We start from the raw sequence: 21,263 nt of genomic DNA on the forward strand, positions 1-21,263 counted from the left end.
GAAGAAAAACTTGGATTCTACCTTTGATCTTTTTGTTTTGCTACATTAATCTATTTTTTAAAATATATTTTTAATTTTCATAGAATCATAGAATGGTTTGGAAGGGACCTTTAAGATCATCCAATTCCAACTCTGTCAAGCTCTGTCAAGCGTGGCCTTGAACACCTCTGGGATGAAGGTGTCCACAACCTCTCTGGGCAACCTGTTCCCGTGTGTTACCAGCCTCACATTAGAGAATTTCTTTCTAATAACCAGTATAAATCTAGCCTCTTCCAGTTTCAAGCAATTTCCCCTTATCCTGTTGCTACCTACCCTTATTAAAAATCCCTCCCCAGCCTTTCTCTAGGCCCCCTTCAGTTGCTGGTATGCTGCCATAAGGTTATCCCAGAACCTTTCTTTACCAAAAGAAGAGCCCAAGTTCTGTCAGCCCATCCTCATAAGGGAGGTATTCCAACCCTCTGAACATCTTCATGGCTCTCTGGACCTGCTCCAACAGCTCCAAATCCTCCTTTTGCTGGGGGACTAAGAACTGAACACAGTATTTTATGTGGGGTCACACAAGAGCAGAGCAGAGGGGCAGAATCACCTCCCTTGACCTGCCCGTCATGTTTCTCTTGATACAACCTGAGGTACGGCTGGCCTTCTGGCCTGCAACCACATATTGCTGGCTTGTGTTGAGTTATTCATCAGCTAACACCCCCAACTCCTTCTCCTCAGGGCTGCTCTCAAGTCATTTTCCACTCAACCTGTATTTGTGCTTGGAATGGCCCCAAACCAGGTAAAGGATTTTGCACTTTGGCCTAATTGAACTTCATGAGGTTACCATGGACCCACCTCTCAAGTCTGCCCAGGTCCCTCTGGATTGTATCCCTTTCCTCTGGTGTATCAACTGCACTGCTCAGCTTGGTGTCATCTGCAAACTTGCTGGTGTTGTGTGGGACGGTATCAGATGCTTTGCACAAGTCCAGAAAGATGACGTCAGTTGCTCTTCCTTTATCCACTGATGCTGTAACTCCATCATAAAAGGCCATCAAGTTCGTCACCTGGTTTTGATGAAGCCATGTTGGTTGCCACCCATCACCTCATCATTTTCCTTGTGCCACAGTAGGGCCTTCAGGAGGAGCTGCACCATGACCTTGCCAGGCGCAGAGATGAGACCGACTGATCTGTAGTTCTCTGGATCTTCTTTTTTTCCTTTCTTGAAAGTAGAAATTATGTTTACCCTTTTCCAGTTAGTGGGAGCTTCACCAGGCTGCCATGACCTTTCAATACCATGGATAGCAGCCTGGCAACTTCATCCGCCAGTTCCCTCAGAACCCATGGATGGATCTCATCAGATCCCATGGGACTGGGCATCTTCAGGTTCTTTAGATGGTCTCAAACCTGATCTTCTCTTACAGCAGGCAGATCTTCCTTTTTGTTCTAACTATCCTATGGATTCTCCTTTGTGATCTTAACTTTCCTGTCCCTAAACCTGTTGACTTGATTCCCGGACTTCTCACTGAACAATATAATGCAAACGTGTTTGTACTGAAAATACCTTACTGAATGTTAATGTGACTCTAAGATGCCTTTTCACACCTGCTTTCTACTGATTGTTTTAAAACTGAGCTGTGCACTCTCCTCTAACTGCTTTCTAATGGTAAATCTGCGGACTACAGTGGCAGCACTAGTAATTAGTGTCTGAAGTGACTGTTTTAGGTGTGGAAAAAACACTTGAACATGAAGATATCAGTCTGTCCTGTTGTCTAATGTTTTCTGAATAGCAATTAGCTGCAACTAACTAACTGTGGTCTAATTTGAAAGAACCTTCTGTTATATATATATTTTTAAACCGTGTTCTTTGCTGAGGTCACAAGGCTAATGCATTGCAGTCAATAAGGACTGGGGCGTCTGCTGCGTTTGCTCAGAATTCATAGCTGTTGTGCACAATGTGGAGTTTGAACTTTCCCTGGCAGCTTTCCAGTTAATTGTTTTCATTTTCTTTTCTTCACATCTTGTCACTTATGAGCTTTATTAGTTAGATAGCAATACATGTGCCTGCAGCAAGATTCTTTTATTTGGCATGAGCAGTTTAACAGTGAGAGCATATTAGAAAATGTCATCTAAGTGTAAATGAAAGCATTCTCATATGAAAGATTAAGAAAAGATTACATTGCAGCCATATTTATTCTGCTAGGAAAGCTGTTCTTTGCTTTCAAATTTGTTTAATATTTGTCCATTAAAATAACCACTTAATGAGTGCTGGTTATGTGTTTTAGATATTTTTATAGCTATTTAACTTGCCTTCCTACACTGTTCTGGGTCATAAGTTGAAAGAGGAAAATCTGCAGAATGTATTCTAAGACAGCTGAAAGCAAAACTGTAGTAGGAATAACATCATCAAGTCTGAAATATGATATTTTTTATTTTGAGTGATATGAATTTTTCCTTAATTATCTCTCAGAAGAGCTTTTTTTTTTTTCTTGGCTATTTTTTTAAGAAAGAACTTTCCTTTCCTGTGGTAGCACTTGTTGGATGGCAGCCAGTCAAACTGGGGAGGCTTTCCCACTCGTCTTCCCCCGTTTCCTGAAACCTGCTGCTCTCTGTTTCAGACTCAGAGTAGAAATGAGTATGTCTTGATTTCTAAATGTTAAATGGAAACACATAACCTTGTTGTTGTTGTTGTTTGGCTGGTTTTATTTTGTTGTTGTGTTTTTCTGCTCAACTGAGGTTCCTCCTGTGAAGGGGGAGCTGAGGGAGCTGTGCTTGTTCAGCTTGGAAGAGAGAAAGCTCTGGGGAAACCTCATTGTGGCCTTACAGAACTTGAGGGGGGCTTACAAGCAGGAGGGAGACCGACTTCTTAGGCAGTCTGATAGTGATAGGACCAGGGGGAATGGCTTTAGACTAAAAGAGAGGAGATTTAGATTAGACGTTGGGGAAAGTTTTTTACTCAGGTGGTGGTAATGATTGACACAGCTGCCCATAGAGCTGTGGTGCCCCATCCCTGAAGGCGCTCAGGGCCAGGGTGGATGGGGCCCTGGGCAGCCTGAGCTGGTGGGATCAGCCAGCCCATGGCAGGAGGTGGAGCTGGGTAGGCTTTAAAGGACCTTCTGAACTAAACTGTTCTGTGATTCTATGTAGTATTGCAGTGACACTTCTTGGTTTTGTTGTTGTGTTTTTGTGTGTGTGTGTGTTCCTTGAGGATGTGTATCTATGAAAATGCCCCTCAGCTGTCAGCTTGTGAAAGCGTCCCAGTTTTTGAAGCACTGTATTTTTTTCTAACTGGTTTGTGTGAGGCAGTGCTGTCACTGAGGTGCTGTTATGCCATCAGTTAACACAAACTCTAGGTGCAAAAATCATAACATTAGGAGAAATCTGTTTCTGTTCACGCAAGCTGCTTGTTGGAGGAACATGGTCTCCTATGTCATTCCTACTGCTCTGAATTAAGTCTCGGTTCTGTGTCAGAGGCATTGTGGCCTTTTAGAATCACAAATAGAATCATAGAATCACTCAGGCTGGGAAAGTCTTTAAAGATCAAGTCCAACCACAGCCTAACCATACTACCCTAACAGCCCTCTGCTAAATCATGTCCCCAGGCACCACATCCAAATGGCTTTTAAACACATCCAGGGATGGTGACTCAACCACCTCCCTGGGCAGCCTATTCCAGTGCTTAACAACTCTTTGTGTAAAGAAAAATGATATCCTGATGTCCAACCTAAACTTATCCTGGTGCAACTTGAGGCCATTTCCCCTTGTCCTGTCACCAGTGAGAAGAGACCAACCCCACTCTCTCTGTAAGCACCTTTCAGGTATTTGAAGAGAGCAATAAGGTCTCCCTTTAGCCTCCTTTTCCCCAGACTAAACAGCCCCAGCTCCCTCAGCCTCTTCTCATAGGGCATGTTCTCCAAGCCCTTCACAAGCCTCATTGCCCTTCTTTGGACCTGCTCAAGCACCTTCATGTCCTTTCTGTACTGAGGTGCCCAAGGCTGAATGCAGTGCTCAAGGTGAGGCCTCACCAATGCCGAGTACAGGGGCAGGATGACTTCCCTAGTCCTGCTCACCACACCATTCCTGATACAAGCCAGGATGCCATTGGCCCTATTGGCCACCTGTGCTCACTGCTGGCTCATATTCAGCCGACTGTCCATCCGGACCCCAAGGTCCCTTTCCATCAAGCAGATTTCCAGCCTTTCCTTCCCAAGCCTGTAGGGTTACCTGGGGTTGTGACCAAAATGCAGGACACAACACTTGGCCCTATTGAAACTCATACAGTTTACCTTGGCCTATCGATCCAGTCTATCCAGGTCCCTCTATACTGCCCTTCTCCCCTCAGGCAGATCAACGCTTCCTCCCAAGTTGGTGTTGTCTGCAAACTTACTGAAGGTGCACTCAATCCCCTCATCAAGATCATTAATAAAGATGTTAAATAGAAGCAGTCCCAGTATGGAGCCCTGGGGGACATTGCTTGATACTGGGGCCACTTCTATTTTAGCAAGGATTGCTCATAGTAGAGGAGAATAAAATATGAATGGTATCTAGAAACCCCAAACATACAAAAAGTGAAACCCTCCAGAGATATCAGACGTTCCTTGTAAATGAATTGCTGGACTTAGTGATTGCTGGAAGCACGTTTAGGCTGTGCCAGGGGACTGCTTGGAGCTCGTTCCACTGCTGAGCCTTTCCTAGCTCTCTGTGGCTGATGGTTTTATTCTGAGAAAGCAAATGTACTCCTCCACTTTCCTGTAAAGGCCTTTCTCTTGTTTGTATGCTGCCTCGATCACTTTAATTGTAATTAGTTGAAAAAACAGTGCGAAAGACACAAGAGGAATATCCCTAATGGTGGGATGTGTTAGAAAACACACTTCTGTATTACAAAAGGCTGTTTGGATGCTCTTTTCCTTGGTGCGTTCTGCTGCAATTTGAAAAAAGATTAAATACATTTTTCTTTCTTTTTTTTTGTGTGAATCTTCTGTGCGTTGTTGCGTTGTATGTGGATTGCTCTGTTAATAGCAGAAGGCAGCAGTGTGTCCCAGGAGCTTTGCCCCGGGAAACGGGCTCTCACGCAGAGAAGTTGTTGCAAACATGCACTGTAATAAAAGATCTTCTGAGCACCAGAATATCTTATTAACCAATCTGTATTCCTCACTTGGGCTTTGGGAGGGCCCAGCAGCTCAGTCAGCTGGTGCTGTGGGTAGGATGGACTGGAGGAGGCGGTTGCTCAGCTTCAGCAGAAATGTGAATTTGTGCATGCAGTGCTAGCATTTCTTATAAAAGTTTTATAAAAATATATAAATCATTGCTGGATGCCGCTGTTGGGTCTTCTAATGAAACGAGGAAACTAATTTCTGTGGGTTCTGCGGAAGTGACTGTGGATTTCTTGGTGGAGGTGGACCGCTGAAGCACGAGCTGTGTCCTGCTCTGCTCTTTGTATGTCACTGAACTTCTGCTCTTAGGCTTGTGGTTGTGTGCGCGTTTGTCTTCCCGTGGGCACGTCTCTTGTACAAGTGGCTCATCAAGAGCCGGTGCTTAATTCATAGGGATGCTACCAGTAGTAAGAGAGAATAGAAGGTGGCTGTGCTTTAGCCTCTGTCTTTGCCTACTGATGTCATTTGAGCTTTGAGTGCATTATGGGGGTGGTTTTAAACTCCAGAGAAGTCAAGAAAGAATTAATTCTAAATAATAATAATAGTAATAATAACAGTGATGCTTAGCTTTGTGTTTTCTTGAGAGTGAAAACCAGGCTGTAGCTCTATAAAAATGATAAAAAAGATGTAGTATCTCTTTCAGTTTCCTAAATGTAATTTAATTTATTCTTGTAGGTGTAGCATCTATGACAGTGCCTGTGTACATCGCAGAAGTTGCTCCACCACACTTAAGAGGCAGATTAGTCACCATTAACACCCTGTTCATCACTGGAGGGCAGTTTTTTGCAAGCGTTGTGGATGGACTGTTCAGCTACCTCGTGAAGGATGGATGGAGGTATGTGAGTCTGCTTTGCTAAAAGCAAAACATGGTTATGGTTTGGGCAAGGCTAGATACATAAATGAAAGAACTTTTAGTGGCTGGCAGCTGTCATCATAGAGTTTACACTTAAGATGGTAGAGCTGCATACTGAAGTGGAGTTTTAATGATTAACTCTTGCCAAATGATATACATAAAACCTCCACTCAGATGGTACTCACAATATGTTTAGGTTTTCTGATTTCACTAAACTTTAAAATGGATGAGCAGTGCATTGCATATGATGCATATGCATCAACAAGCTTGAACTATCATCGTGATGTTTATGAAAGTAGCTTGCCTTTTGCATTTAGAATAATTACATGCTGATTTTTCAAAAGGCACATTTCCTGTAACTGATACGACATGCACAGAATAGAGGTGTATATTGAATGCACTTAATTTGAGCAGTGGTAATCTAATCAGAACGGAAGTTACAGACATTGTAGTATAATTTTTAACTATAAATTTTTGATTATGTGCAGTTTATGAGTCACTTTTACTCTACTTTCTGCATATTTTGTTCTTCCTGTAGACATTACTAAGACTTTTTGGACTGCACCTACCTTCTTTATGGTGATGTGCCATTTGAGAGCGTTTAGACTTTCCTGAAGCTCAGTAATTCAGTTGCGGTGCTGATATGAAAAAATTATTAACAGAAATGTGTAGGAGCAATAACTTAGACGACACATTCCAGCTTTTGGAAACTTGTGCTTATTATATTTGCTTTTCTATTGAAACTCTTGGGAAAAGGGTGTGTGCTGTTGTAGGCTCTTCATTTCCTGTTGCTACAGCCTGGAACCTTTTTGACATTTGAAAATCCTACTATGAAGTATTCTCTCACCCTGCCTCCCCCAAAAGCTTGCAGTATAAATATTATTACATTCACTGACAGTCAGTGGAATTGAGTAAGGATCACTAGGTGAAGTTTTAAGATAGAGACAATTCAGATGGGACTTGGTATACAGAGGCTTTCTTTAATATGTGAAGAAATATGCATTAAAACCCAAAGTTATTGCTTTCAGGGTGAATGCACAGTTTATTTTGTGTATGTCTGAAGATCCAAGAACGTTGAGGATTTTACTTTCTGCTCATATGATTGCTTCCTTTGCCTCTTATGTAAAAAGATGTCACATTCTGACCTTAAGAAAAGATGTTACGTCATGATGATTTTATTTAATAAAGTCGATCCTAGCTCTGCTTTTTGCTTTCTGGCGGAAATAGAAATAGCATTTCACATTTTCACATAAAGCTTTTGATGCCCTTTTCATTGCAAAAGCAGCTGCACACTCCCTTAGTCTGTGCCTCCAGTTGTAGAGAACAGAGAAACAACTTCACTGAAAGAAAAATTGAGGGGATTGCTAATCCCTTTCTGAAGTTAATGAAATATGTTCAATTTTTAGAAAAGGTAAATGGTGTGCAGTAATGCATGGCTAGGTAAAATAAATGGGAGCATTTGACAACCAATAGCGATTATCCAGTAGCTACATTATTAATTTAAAATGACTATTAGCCTAAGTAATTTGCTAATATAAAAGCTCCCTATGCATGGGGCTGGGTGGTGAGGAATGGACAGCAAAGATATTTATTTAGAAATGGAGCTCTGAGTCACCATTACTGTTTCAGGTGTTTGTGCACTTTCTTTTTAGGCAGATATCTTGATTTCGGTTTACCTCAGAGGTTAGAGATTCTGGTGGGAAAAGTGTTTGTGGATATAAATGCTGCAGTGCTGGAGCGGTAGGTTTGGGATTGCATACTTCTCTGTCCTCAGCTTGTTGGCTGCAACCTGAGACTGCAGAGCGGAGTACAGATGGGCCCTCACTTGGACAGAGTGTCCAGTGTGCACCTGTGGGGAGTTCACAGATGTTCACTGAGTCACTGCATATAAGAAGGAGAATAGCAGCAATTATTGTAGCACTCAGTGATCAAAAGGCTGTATACTAGAAAGAAAAAAAAGGAACTTTAATTCTGTTTATTCTTGGAAACACTGGATATTAAATTAAAAATAAGCAAAAGAAAACAAACATTAAACCTGACAAGTTAGTTTTATAAAACACTGCTAACTCGTCGTAATAGTGTTGCAGCAGTAAGTCTCAGAAGGACAAATGTTACTGCTGATTTACTAAATTTCATGCTGGGCTTTTTCAGGTCTGCCAGACATCTGACTTCAGAAACAAAGTCTTATTCTCTGTATAGGAAAGAACAGTGTTAGATTTCTGAATGCTGGCTTACAGCATGTAATGTCCAAAATTGCCTGCTTTTGCTAGATTGGTTCTCTCAATTGCTTGGTCTGAAAATTGCAAGGGCTCATGAACTAGGAGTGGATGTATGCTCCTATGTGAATATTTTCCTTTTGGCCATTTCCTTGTACTTTGCTTTGACCAGAAACATGTCATTGGAAACTGCCTTCAGTGAATGAACACTTTCTCTGTGCTTCTTTTCTGTCTTCTCTGATAAACAGTCCACCAGTGTCCAATGGTAAATTAACAACCTGGATCTTTCTCTTATTTCTTTATTTATTTTTTGCCCCCTAAAATAATTGCATGCATGCAGCTGCTCAGTTCTGGAGGTTCTGCTGCATCTAAGGGATGGAAGAGCTTTGGAGGAGCAGACATGGGGTCAAATGAGTATCAAGGACTAAATCTGTATACTTAGATGTGCTAAAAGATCCCATTGCTTGCAGTTTGTCAAAGCACGGCAGTTGTGCTTTTAATTTCTATGTTTTTGGACTACTCTTCATTTGAAATAGAAGAGGCTCTTTAAATACCACACTAATCATGGACATTGAATATACTATTTATTGAGCTTCAGCAGTGTATATATATTGATGTGATTCTGTATGCAGCTTCCAAAATACTGTTTGTGGAGAAGGAGGGGCATAGGAAGAAATGAGGACACAGATGAATGAGACCATTAGTGAATGAGGAACGAGAACATTAGTGACACTTGTTAGATATGCTGGCTGAAGTCTGCTCAGCAATTAATCCTTCCACAATGTTTGCATTTGGAATTTATTTTCTTCCTGCTTTATTTTTTTTACTCAAGATGAGCTTTGCCATTCTGAAAATGAGAGACTTGTTTGGAGTTTTATTTCTAGACCGAGATGTAATTATATAACCATTGGAAAATGTTACCAGGTTAAGGAGGATCTTGAGAGCTCAGCTTAGGGATGGGAGGACTGGCCTTCATGCAGAGCCATAGAAAAATATGGAGTGTGAGGATCAGAACCACCTATGACAGATGGTGACATGCCTGTCTTCCACAGTCTTTGGCCTCACTTCAGTTGGAGCAAGTCCTGTAGTGTGTGAGCGCTGTACAGGTGGCAGTGCTGGCTGCTGGAGGGGCAGCTCCTGCAGCAGTGATCCTGGCATTAATGCTGTGTACAGTGAAATCCCTCTGGGCACTTAAAACGCTGTTTTAATTTAAAACAACACCGCATCTGGCTGAACATTTAAGATCAGACTATCTAAAAGATTAAGTGTAAGTGGATGCAGTGCTGGTTAAATGAACTTTTCTCAGTGTTTCTGTCTACAATCAGAAACAGCCATTTCCTTACACAAGAGGCTTATTCCCCGGCCATGTGTGTCTGTGTACACATTCTTGCTGACCAAATTAAGCAATTATGGTTGGCTGCTTTTGGCGTATCTTTTTTATTATGTGTGTAAAACAATGAGCAGGATTTCAGCCTCACTGTTGTCATCAGCAGTACCCATCTGCTCAGTACACCTTTGCTTTCTTTCCTATTACTTCTTTTCTTATATCTTCACAGAAAGGATATCAGTTTCCAAACTACTGGAATGTTTTGGAGTGTTCATTGAGTCTGAGTTAGTGTCCTCTGGACAAGCAACTGTTCGGTCAGTGACAGCAGAATATTCAGAACATCCTGAGGCATGCTGGAATAGAAAGCAAAGGTCTTTTCTCTATAGTGCTTTCAGAGTAGGGTTCTTGCCTGATTAATGTCTGGCAATAATGAATACAAAGGAATGAGGTTTGGTTTGTAAATTACAGCCGGAGTTGCTGTAAGCGTGTCTTCTCACAGCACTCTTGTAGGCAAATATGAGAAATCTGTTTATTTCTTTATTTCCAGGTACATGTTGGGGCTGTCAGCTGTGCCGGCAGTTATACAGTTCTTTGGTTTCCTGTTTCTCCCTGAAAGCCCCCGCTGGCTGATTCAGAAAGGCCAGACTCAGAGAGCACGGAGGATCCTGTCTCAGATGCGTGGCAACCAGGCAATCGATGAGGAGTATGACAGTATCAAAAACAACATCGAAGAAGAAGAAAAAGAAGTTGGAGCAGGTATGCTGAATGCTTGTTGGCATCTCTGTCAGTCATTGAAGAGGTAAAATGAGAAGAAATGTTCACGTCATAGCCTATGGGAGCCTGATGGTTTACTGTTCTTGTAACTACTACTTCTGGTAACTTCAGAGTTGAATAGATATTTCTGTGATACTATAGTTTTAAACTTAGCTCTTGTTTCTGAAGTGAGGAAGAAGGGAAGTTCTGTAAGATGACAAGTTATGTGAGCTAGAGTTGGGTGATAACTGCACTCAGAAAATAACCCATTTTAAGAAAGCACATCTTGAAGAGTAGAAATAAAATAGTTTGGTTTCTCTCTTCAAAGAAAAAGATCTAACAACCATTAAGGTCAGAAGGCATTCTGCGTGCCTGCATTATCCACAGTCTGTGTTATGGCTGATCATAATTCCAGCTAAGCAGTTTCAGAAAGATTTACAAAACCAGGTATGTAACATAGAAATAACTTTTCAGTAAGGGCAGCTTCTAAAGCTTTCTTAGTCTGCCCAAGAGAATGCAGCATCTTAATCAAATACTTCCATGCTGTTTTTGTACCCTTGCAGTATAATTACTCAAAACTTTGTGTGCACATAGATTTGTATTATAAAGCAAGATCACCATTCCATTGACTATCTTCTTGACTACTAAATAATTTCTCTTGGCTTTGTGCTAAAGTAAGTTAGGAATCTTCATTATGTCCCTAAGTGAGATTCACCTGACTTCTTGCTTCCGCAAATGTTATTAGTGTGGTATTGTAATTTCTCACAGGATATGGAAAGAAATATGCAATGCATTTTACAGCTGTACCAACTGAGGTCCTATATCTGATAGTATCCAATGTCATTGCCTCCTTGAGTTTAACTTTGGAGCGAACAATAGAAGATTGGGTATCTTGAAGAAGTTACTGCATTCTAGGGAAAGGGTTTTCAAAACGTTCATCACAGATTTGTGGCAGGGCTGGATTTGATCCTTCCATTATTTTTCAGGCTTTTGGACATTTTTTTCTTTGGTTCTTGCAGTGGAAAGAAAAGTTCCTTTGAATTGTTTTGACAGAAAGCTGAAGTGGGTATTCTAAGAACTGCTTGGGTTTAAGAGTCTTGTGCCAAGGTTCTCAATCCTAATTACACTGGACTGTTTGACTCCATGGAGAGCCACCAGTATTAATGTTTATCGGCTTTGCAGAAATATAAGAGGCAGGTGTTTGGCTGGTTCAGTCCCTTGTTTTCAGTCACTGGGCTATACAGCACAACCTTGTTTCTCTCTTTTAAATCTTTTTTTTTTTTTTTTTTTTTTTTTTTTTTTTCTGCTGCTTTGCAGTTAATTTATAAACTGTGTTGTTTTAAGATTGTGGTAGGAATGACTCCAACTCAGTCCTTTTTGCAACTGGATCTTGGTCTAGCACACAAGTTATGGGGCTTCTTGAGTTTCTTGATTATTATTTTTCTTTTTCCCAAAGAAAAAATAATTGTCAAGCATGTTCCCATGGAAAAGCTTGTGTACAGGGAATAATCTTGGATAATCAACAGCTTCAGAGCTGCCACCAAATAGTGTTGTGGGGGGTAGTTGTGAATACCTGCTTACCCACTTGTTGGAAGTGCTTAGCAAATAGTTATGACATAGTTATGGTCACTCAGTTTTGATTGCAACTTAGTTGTAATTGCTCTTCATCCTATTTAACTCATACTCCTGGTTGTTCTAAAAACATTACTTGTGTCAGCATCAAAACATGTTAGTTTTTTTTTACCTTTCTGGGACTTGTAGGTGGTATTTAAAAGTGACATTAAATCATAATTATCTTCATTTCTTGAGTTGTCTAAATATTCAGTCTTGAATTTGGAATGCATGGTACAAGAGCCAGCTTCCCGTTCGTATGTGGAATTCAATGAAAGACAACTTTGCAAATCAAAAATCATCCCGCTTGCTTTTAGGTAATAGTGCCATTTCCTTTTCTGAAAAAGAGCAGATGTTCTTCATTAACTGATGCATAAACATCTTCGCCAGTTCTTCAGGGCATCATTTTCTAAGTGGAAATAAGCCTGTATCCGACTCTACAAGGGAGTAACAGGGTGCAGCTGGAACATATTCTCCTAGTCCCACCTAAAATCTGCCTTTTGTAACTGTTTCATCCGCTATTCTTGTCATTGAGCTAATGAATCATGAGAGAACTTCATCTTTGTTGCTTAAGCTACTTTTAAGAACAGAAGATCTACATACCTTTGTGAAAGTTTTATGGGCTGCCAGTGTATTGGTAAATTCAAACCAGAAGGAAATCATGCTACTGTTCAATAGGGAAATTGGGGATTGATAGTTAATTTCCTAAATGTTTAACAGATCTCCAGTATTCAAAGAAAAACATGGGGAAGTGTCATTTTTCTAATTATCCTTTTGGATGAAAGTACTTGCAAGCCACACAGCTTTTCCACATGCTCCTCTTATGCCTGTACTGAGCTGGGCTGTGCCAGGATACCCCATATTTCACTCAAAATCAGTGGTGGTGAATATCGTACTAACACAATGTCCAACAAAATAAACATAATTTGTATTGAGATTAGATATATATATCTGTGTAAATAAAGTAGGTATAGGCATGGATCATAATTACACTAGGAGAGCAGTGTAGTCTCCCCCAGTCCTATTTATTCCACATTTTTCTGACCTTTGAATTACTTTTGAGACTCTTGAACCTCTCTGCTATGACTCTGGGTAGACATCTTATAGTGTGCTTTTATGCACATATATGTGTGTCAATTTCTGATCATGTAGATGTTTTTATTTGCATGTTATGCTTTGTAATTCTCACCGTGTGTAAAGTGTGCTTGGCTTAGCAGTGCATGGAACCACGCTGCTTCTGTTGAAATACACTGAGTGATTTAGAAAATGTATAATTGCACTGCAGAATCATTAAACCTTCCCTTTTGTGTCTGTACCAGGATGTTTTGTAATGGTTTTTTTTTTGATGAGGTATTTCCTTGTGTTTCCAGTAATTCTTTGTTTAAAGAAGACCCAAACTTACAGACTAAGGACTATAAACTTATATACTATAAACTTATACTTATTTTGAGAACAACATATCCATGCTGTTCTTTAAATCCTTTAAGCTTCACACACTTTCAGCTTCTCTCCCTTTCCTTCTTTGCTGAATTTACTGTCTGATTGGTGAGTCAGTCTGCTCTTTCAGGTTTTGTATTTCCCTGCAGGAGATGAATGTGTTATGATTTAAAAGAAAAATTGCCTCATTACCATTAGTTTTCAGCTTATAATTTTACCAATTAACTGTCAGCTAAAATAGGATATTGTCAGGGAAGATCGCCTTCCCAGATACAGTATATTTGTATTTCTTGCAACTTTTCTGCTTAAGAAATATTTTAACTTGTCGGTATTTTTGCCTATGGCTTTGGCTGCAACCATTTGACATATATCTCCCTAGGGAGATGCTGGAAGCTTTCAGTCCTTTCATTATTAATCATAATACTCCTCTTGCTTCTGGGAGTCCTTTTTATCCTATGCAATTGCCTGACATGCCTGGAAATCAAAAAGATACAGACATACTTATTATTGGACATCAGCTGGAATCTTATTTAATGAAAGTTGGTAATACTGTTATGCTGTACAAGGACTGTGCAAATCTCTGAACCTTTTCCATTGTAGGCGCTCTAATCCTTGATTGGAATGAATCCCTCTTTCATGAGATTGAGTGGCTGCTGTTACCTGTAACCAAGAAACTGGGTTAAAGTCTTTCAGGCAAAAGAAAAGAGATGCACTAAAGATTTGTCCAAGAAAACCCCAAACTGTCTACCAGGACATCCTGGTCCTTCACAGAGTAACTATCCAGCAGGTCAGTCCCCAGCCTGTACTGGTGCATGGGGATATTCTTCTGGTGCAGCCTTTGCAAACTGAGCAAGCAATAGTGAATGTATGAATTGCTATACTAAACAATTGATAGAGACAGATAAAAAGCATTTTTGGTTTTCTTTTTTCATCCTTCTAACCTTTTAAAAGGCTAATATGAGCTTTGAAAAATAGGGTCTGTTAAAAAATAACAACAAAAACATTTTTTTCTATCACATCTAAAAATAAAACAACTGTATGTCCAAAATAAGTTCTTATTTTGCAGCCTGCAGGTTGCAGATATAGCCAGGAGTTTGTGGATGTCTGTGTACTTTAAGGGGCCCTGGGGCTACAGTGTGTACCAGGCAGGATGTTAGGAATGGGCCTTCCTTCAGCAGCTCATGGCCAAAACCAGTCCCTTCATCTTTCACCACAGTTTCCAACATGCCTACATAAATTGAACGTTTATCTGGAAATGGGGGTTAGTTGTCTCTCTGAAGGAGATCTAGTTTAGAGTAGGCTGCTTCAGATCGTTGTTGTGAACCAAATTCTTCTTTACATAATGTCTGGACGCATTTTATTTAGGGTAGTCCCAAAGGACAGAAAAAAGTGAAACTCCATAAAAAGCATAGGGAACCATTATGAGGCAAGAGGGTCTTTGTGCTGGAGCTGCTTTTCTGTTTGTTTGTTTCTTTGTTTTTTTAACTAATTTCAGATTCACTCTGGAGTTTATGTAAAAACTAAGGAAAGATTTCAGAGTGGGGCTTTCCATTGGCGGCATTGTTAGCTTTGTCTTGGTCTGAAGCCTGTAGAAAATTAGAGACAGAAGTAGGGAAAATAAATCTTTGCTTTCATCTATTTATTGAAAAATAAATTCACACATAACAATGTTATTCTAAGCCATATGGCATTATTCACAGATCAAAGGTGAATTTGCTGACATTTCAGTGGTGTTCGGTGCTGCTAGTAGGGTATCTGTGGATGCTGCTTCAAATCCATATGTGTCGCTGGGCATCCACTCTAGGATTCGTTTAAGAACAGGTTCCAATTTGGGATCAAGTATATTGTTGAAGAACAAGAACAGATTTGATAACAGCTGGAATTTCAGAAGAACCAATAGTTAGTGATATAATTTGAATGGTTATTAAAAATATGCTTTAAAATAGAGTAAACTTCAACCAGCATTTGTAGTTACATTTACTACATTGTAGTTACATGACCACCTTTGCAGTTGGTCAAGGTGAAAAATACACAAATCAGGGTGCAAAACAAAGCTGCATGGAAACGTTCCTGAAGGAAGTGGGTTTGAAAGGCTCTCCTTGCTTTACTGGAAACAGAAAATGTGTTGAATGTCCTGGGTATGCTCCTCTGAGAGATGGACACGTGCTGCATTAACAGCAGAACTTAAGAGCGTGGGTTATTTAAGAAACAAAAACATGAAAAAATTCTTCACTGTTTCCCTGCTGGACCTGGCATCTGGACTGAATATGGAATTGTAAGCAGGATGCTCCCACTTGATTTGCCTGCCTTCGTGCAGCAGGGATTCAGACAAAACATACTGCGTGGTGTGAAAATGTTAGTGGGCATGGAGGAAAACTTTGTTTAAGCTGCTAAGGAATAATTATAACACCTACTAAGCTGATTTGTTACTTAACCATTTGAGCAGTTTTTTATCCAGTAATTAAGAAAGAATTTTCTTGCGTTATTAGTAATTCTGTTTGATGGTTAAGAATTTTTATGAGGGGTGAACCAATTCAAAATCGTTTTTCATTAATAAATCTTAATTTTTTTGGTCCTCAAAAATATGGGATTTTGCATTCTTTTTTGGTAGCGGTACCTTGAGCTGTGGTGATGCTCATTAGCTGTGCAGTGTTGTGTTTGCCTCCATTCAGAAGCAAGATACCGGGAAGGAGCTTCTCCCTGTATTATTTCAGTCCTGAATGGGAAGGGTTAGCAGCACCTTTTCCTTTTGTCATCTGAATAATACTTTCTGGGATATTGTGTCTTACATAAGTATAAAACAATATTTCAGCCGTGTTTTGGAAGTACCAACATAAATAAAGCTCTAAGTCATTCCCTTGCCAAACTAATGTGTTTTTAAAAGACTCGGTATGGCTGTGAGTTCTTCTCCCTCCAGTTTTCTGGTTTCTGTTTTGTTAAAAAACAAACCCAAACCCAATTATTTCAGGAAATCCCACACTCTGCATTATATAGTGCAAGAATCCAAATAATCACCACAAGTCTTTAGTCACTTTCTAATGCTTTTTTTTTTCCCCCTAGCATATCACTATTCTGGTAAGTGGGATCTCTCCCTCATTCCTCTAAGGGGTCATTGCACTGCTCCAGAAGTCACTGATCTTTGTATGTTTTCTTGACCCTGAATGGTCAGACAGAAATACCACATTTCTGTGTATGACTGTATTGAACTTTTCTTGTCTTAATTCTGGACATACTTCAGCATTTCTATTTCTGTTGAATAAGAAATAATATTTTCAAAACCAGTATTGTTCAGTCAGACAGTAGGTGTTTTTATCTGGTCAAAATAAGTGATTTACAAATGAAGAAATGTTTTTTTCCCATATTGAGGATTTTTTTAGTGACAGAATCTCTAAATACTAATTTTTAACATCATCAAGCCTAGCACATTATTATTTTTCCCCTCTCCTGCTGCAGTTCTTGTAGAACTACGAAGAGAATGCTAACGGTTTGAGCTGCTGAATTGCTTGTAATTACCTAGCTATGTTTAAACGAACATGCTGCATGTAAATTCTGCCTTTTGGTTGTGCAGTGGCAGTTAGCACTGCAGGTTATGAAGAACCAGTTTCTGTGGGACACAATGCTGATGGCTGGGATGGTGTCTTTGGCCCCAGGGGAACTGAGTTGGGAGGGCTGCCATGCACCTCTGCTCAGACACCTTGTGGAGCAGCTCTGTAGGGCAGAAAGAAGATTGTAGGTCTTTGTTTTGATACCTAAACTGTGTCAATATACATATATCCATACATATTTTCACAGAGTGCTGAAAACCTTTCATTTCTGCATGCATTCTTCATGACAATAGTAGCTATAAAGTGAACAAAAATACAGTTTTCTTGGCATATTTTGACCTGTTTGTCATCATGTAGTGAAAATGGAAAGGTTTCACAGCAAATATTGAATCTAATGGTGCACAACTGCTCTAAACATTAAATTGTTATTGAAGCAGAAGTCTTCTAAAGTATGCTTGAAATTGGATTGTTTTAAGAGCATAAGTAATTCTAAAGTAATTTTGTACTTCTGTGATGCTATAAAGTGGATTGCACTGATTTCATTTCATTTGAATGTATGTGTATAAATATCTTACATAACACAGAGTACATGTAATCGCATTGTAGTTGAGGTGGATGTAGCTCACTTAGAGAATGCAAGTATGGAGATAGAAGAATAAATTATAATATTTTCTGTAGCTTGTGATATGGAAAGTAGACTATTGTCTCTGAGCCAGTAGACTTCCTTTTTAGTTAAAGCAAACATACGTTTCTATGGCAATAAAAGCAAATTTAAAATGTAGGTGGTTCTGACTGTTGCTAGTCTAAAATAAAAGTGACAGTTGCAGAATAGTTCATTTCATAGCCAAAGGAAAATAAGGTTTCTGTTAAGGAAAAATAGCCCTTATGCTTAATTTAAAGAAATTTGGAATTATAAGCTCTTTCTGGTTTTATTACATCCCCCTTTAATTTCTTCTTCCTTCTTTTCACTGTCTAGGAAAAATGGGACTCTACATATAGATGCTAAGGTTTAAACTTTAATGCTGATTTGTGTTACCTTTGTGTCTTTTATGTATGCTGGGATTTTAAACTTTTTAAGCAGTGATTATGTTTAGTAGCTCCCAGAGACAAGAGGCATAAGAGTCTTGTAAAAGAAGATAAATTAAAGCAGTATTTACCAGCACCAGATTGGAGAGATGGGTGGGGGGTAACAGGTTGCAAATAAATACCTTTGAATTTAGTGAAGAGTGTTTATCCTACTCTTATTGCAGCGTGAGATAACAATGGAAGAGGTCTGAGACACCATTTTGTCTCCAGATTGGATTGCTTAGAGCTTGACATACCTAAAAGCCCTTGGAAGCATGTTTCCAGAGGATTGATCCATTATAGAATAACCAAATACCACCTATTCACGAGTGAGCAGCCTCAAATTAATCATCGTGCCCCCATCTGTCACAGCTGGTATCCGTCAAGCTGTTTAATTTTTGGTCTCTAAGTCTTCTCAAAATCCGTAGGACAAAGATTTATTTTTCAAAGTCCAGAGCATAGATAGTCTTTCATATTTGAGATGATGTTTGAAGTCAAAATTTGCTGTTATTTAAGCAATCATAAAAACCACATGATATCTTGTTGGTCACTCATACACCAATTTGTTGTGCCATACCCCTGTCAGACACTGACCTTGACAAACACACCAGAAATGTTCATGTGCTCTTGGCAGGATGGGGACATGTGACACCAACCCGAGGCTGAAATTGGATAATTCTGAGATCTGAATGATCTAAGAGACTTCACAAAATCTTCTTTGGCAACAACAGGCAAGATTTTCTTAGCTGTGACCTTGAGAATACTTAACGTGTAAACAGCAACTTATAGTATCTGGTTCTTGTTTCTTTCACTGCAGTGGATGCTCATTTGATTGTCCTTGGTAATTCATTTAATTAGTGTTAATTACTTGGTGTCAGATACAGTGTATATAGTGAAAATACAGTGAATGTTATGAAAACATGTAGTTGAGATCTAAAGAAAGAGCTTTAGGTATCTGGGCTGTCAGTAGGCCATGAATCTGTTGGTACTTTATTAGAGAAATCTGCCCAGTTTTATATAAATGCGTATAAATGTAACAGATTATGGCTGGTGAATAATGTAGTACGTCTAGAAGTAATATATGTACTGCAGTGCTGCATAATGATACTGTTTTAAAATATCCCTTGACATAAAGTGTTCGTTTATGTAAATCCTTGAGATAAACAAAAATGATGCATTTGAAAACGTAGCTTAAATTTATTCTATATTTGAATGCAAGTATAACCCAACCCGGCAGCATTATGAAGGAGTTATGGTGTTGGGTGGGCTTTTTTTTTTTTTTTTTTTTTAGTTATTTTGAGGCAAATAACTTGTGTTTTACAAATTTGAGAAGCCGTTGCTCAGTTTAGCATTCTGTTCTCATCCATGAAACGTTCCCTACCATCTGCAGCCGGTTTTTGTGCTCTGTGAGCCCAGGTACGAATAGCTGCTCTGTGTAGTGCTGTGCCTGACCCCAGAAATGTGCCTGCTGGAGGTCAGTGTTCCCTCTACAGGTGCAGGTAGGTCCATAAAGATGTGAATTCTGGAGAACCTTCATGGATGCAGCCGCAGTTTCTTAGGCAGGACAATTTATGCTGGGCACACTGGGCAGTAGTACATTGCAAAAATACTTTAAAATAAGGACTATTAATGTGCTCTGAGTTGGTTCTTTTTTTCCTTCTTATCTGTTAAAAGTTTTTAGAATCCAATGAGAGTTGTTCTGAATTGTAGTTTAATAAGATTACACTCTTCTGCCCTGCTGATAAGCTCTTATTCCTTTCTTCTCTAGCTCTAGCAGAGAGAAATTAACCTGCGAAAACTCTTACATGCCTTCCAAATTTTTGATAGGAACCTCATGGAGAGCTGTCTTCAATTTTAGTGTAGCAGTTTCCAAGCAATTTTCATTTATCGTGACTTTGATCATTTAAAGCAATCCTTTCTTCCCTCCATGGCTCTTTAAATGTATTAATTTTGTTTGATAATAACATTTCTCCTCTGTGTTCTCAATGATTGCAGATTTGAATATTGGTTTATGCTGGTGTCAGTGTTAGACCTAATTTTTGCTTACGTTTAGCAATAATGATAATGAGACATAAATGTTATACTAGACAGATTGGTAGCCAGTTCTGATTGCAAGATTACAGCTAGATTTCCAATAACCATTGGAAACTGCTAATCAATTTTGGGCAAACCATGCACAACATCGGACTCAGATGTGTAGTATTTTGTTGCCATGGTGATGAGCACAGTTGTTTGTTCAAGATTCCTTCCAGCAGCTGACAATAATTGAAATGGCTACAATGAGAAAAATATAATCTACAATCTGAGTTCCATGGAGGGCGCAAACCTTCAGCGACATAACTGTTTTTACTGTAGGTTGCCGTTAGGGCCTGAGTTGTAGCAATACGTCACCTGAATTTTACCTGTAGGTTAAACGTGGACTTTTTGTGCTGTTTTGTTGTTGTTCTTTTTATTTTTTGTCCACTGATTCATTTTTCTGTATTGAACTTCAAAAATAGCCTGTATGAGTTGTGTATATTTGTTATATTCCTTAGCAAATATGTTCAAAACTGCCTATTACTGCAGTGTCTGAACTACTCCTGTGGTTACACATCAGCAAACGTCTTGAGTCGTGTGGTAAAACAGTTTGTAACTTCAGGTTAGTGGTGAGCATGAGAATCAGAACATTTTGCTTTTCTTTATATTTTTCAAACAAAACAGCACAACTGAAGAAAACAAAACCCCAACAACACAAGTAAACAAACTAAAATGCCACCTACTGCTGACCTGTAAAGATTTCAATGTGCTCTTCTCTGTTGGGAAGCACAGCATGGAACAAAACTCCACAAAAGCTCAAGGGAACTCCTTTCTATTCCTTCTTTCTATTCCTTTCCTCCATTTGAAGTATTTTGAGCAATGGCACACAAAATGTGCTGGAAATAAAGGCTTCAGTTCTTCAGTTCCTCCCATAGCTCTCTCACTATGAAGGTTCTGGGAACTGCAGTACTCAAGGTCAGCCCACTGTAGCACTGAATAAATGGTTGGGGTGGTCCGATGGAATTTCTGGTAGAACTGAGAATAGACCCAAGGTATGGAGTGCTTTTACTACTACATCTTTCTGAGGCACAATATAGCTCCCGTTCTGCATCCACCACCTGTGAAATGTGCTTCTGCTGTTTACTGTTCAGTTTGTTACTTGGCATCTTCTAGTGATAATAAACCTGCTGCTAGAGGATTATTCTTGTCTCATTTGCTAAAGGTATGTATGGACCCAAGTGACTGCAGACAGATGGTTGCGTAATCTTTTTAATTACCAAAACACAAGTGTTGGTAACACCAAAAGAACAT

At 39.5% G+C, this 21,263-nt stretch overlaps 1 protein-coding gene across 1 annotated transcript in view; it reads left to right on the forward strand.

The window, feature by feature from the left end:
* Positions 1-21,263, forward strand: part of SLC2A13 (solute carrier family 2 member 13) — a 118,969-nt gene that overhangs the window by 19,408 nt on the left and 78,298 nt on the right. The window contains exons 2-3 of the mRNA XM_015851573.2: positions 5,805-5,964; positions 10,073-10,281. Coding sequence (XP_015707059.1) covers positions 5,805-5,964; positions 10,073-10,281 — 369 coding nt within the window. The remainder of the gene's footprint in view (positions 1-5,804; positions 5,965-10,072; positions 10,282-21,263) is intronic.

The sequence above is a fragment of the Coturnix japonica genome, chromosome 1 (genome assembly GCF_001577835.2).
Source record: "Coturnix japonica isolate 7356 chromosome 1, Coturnix japonica 2.1, whole genome shotgun sequence".
Classification (NCBI taxonomy): Eukaryota; Metazoa; Chordata; class Aves; order Galliformes; family Phasianidae; genus Coturnix; species Coturnix japonica.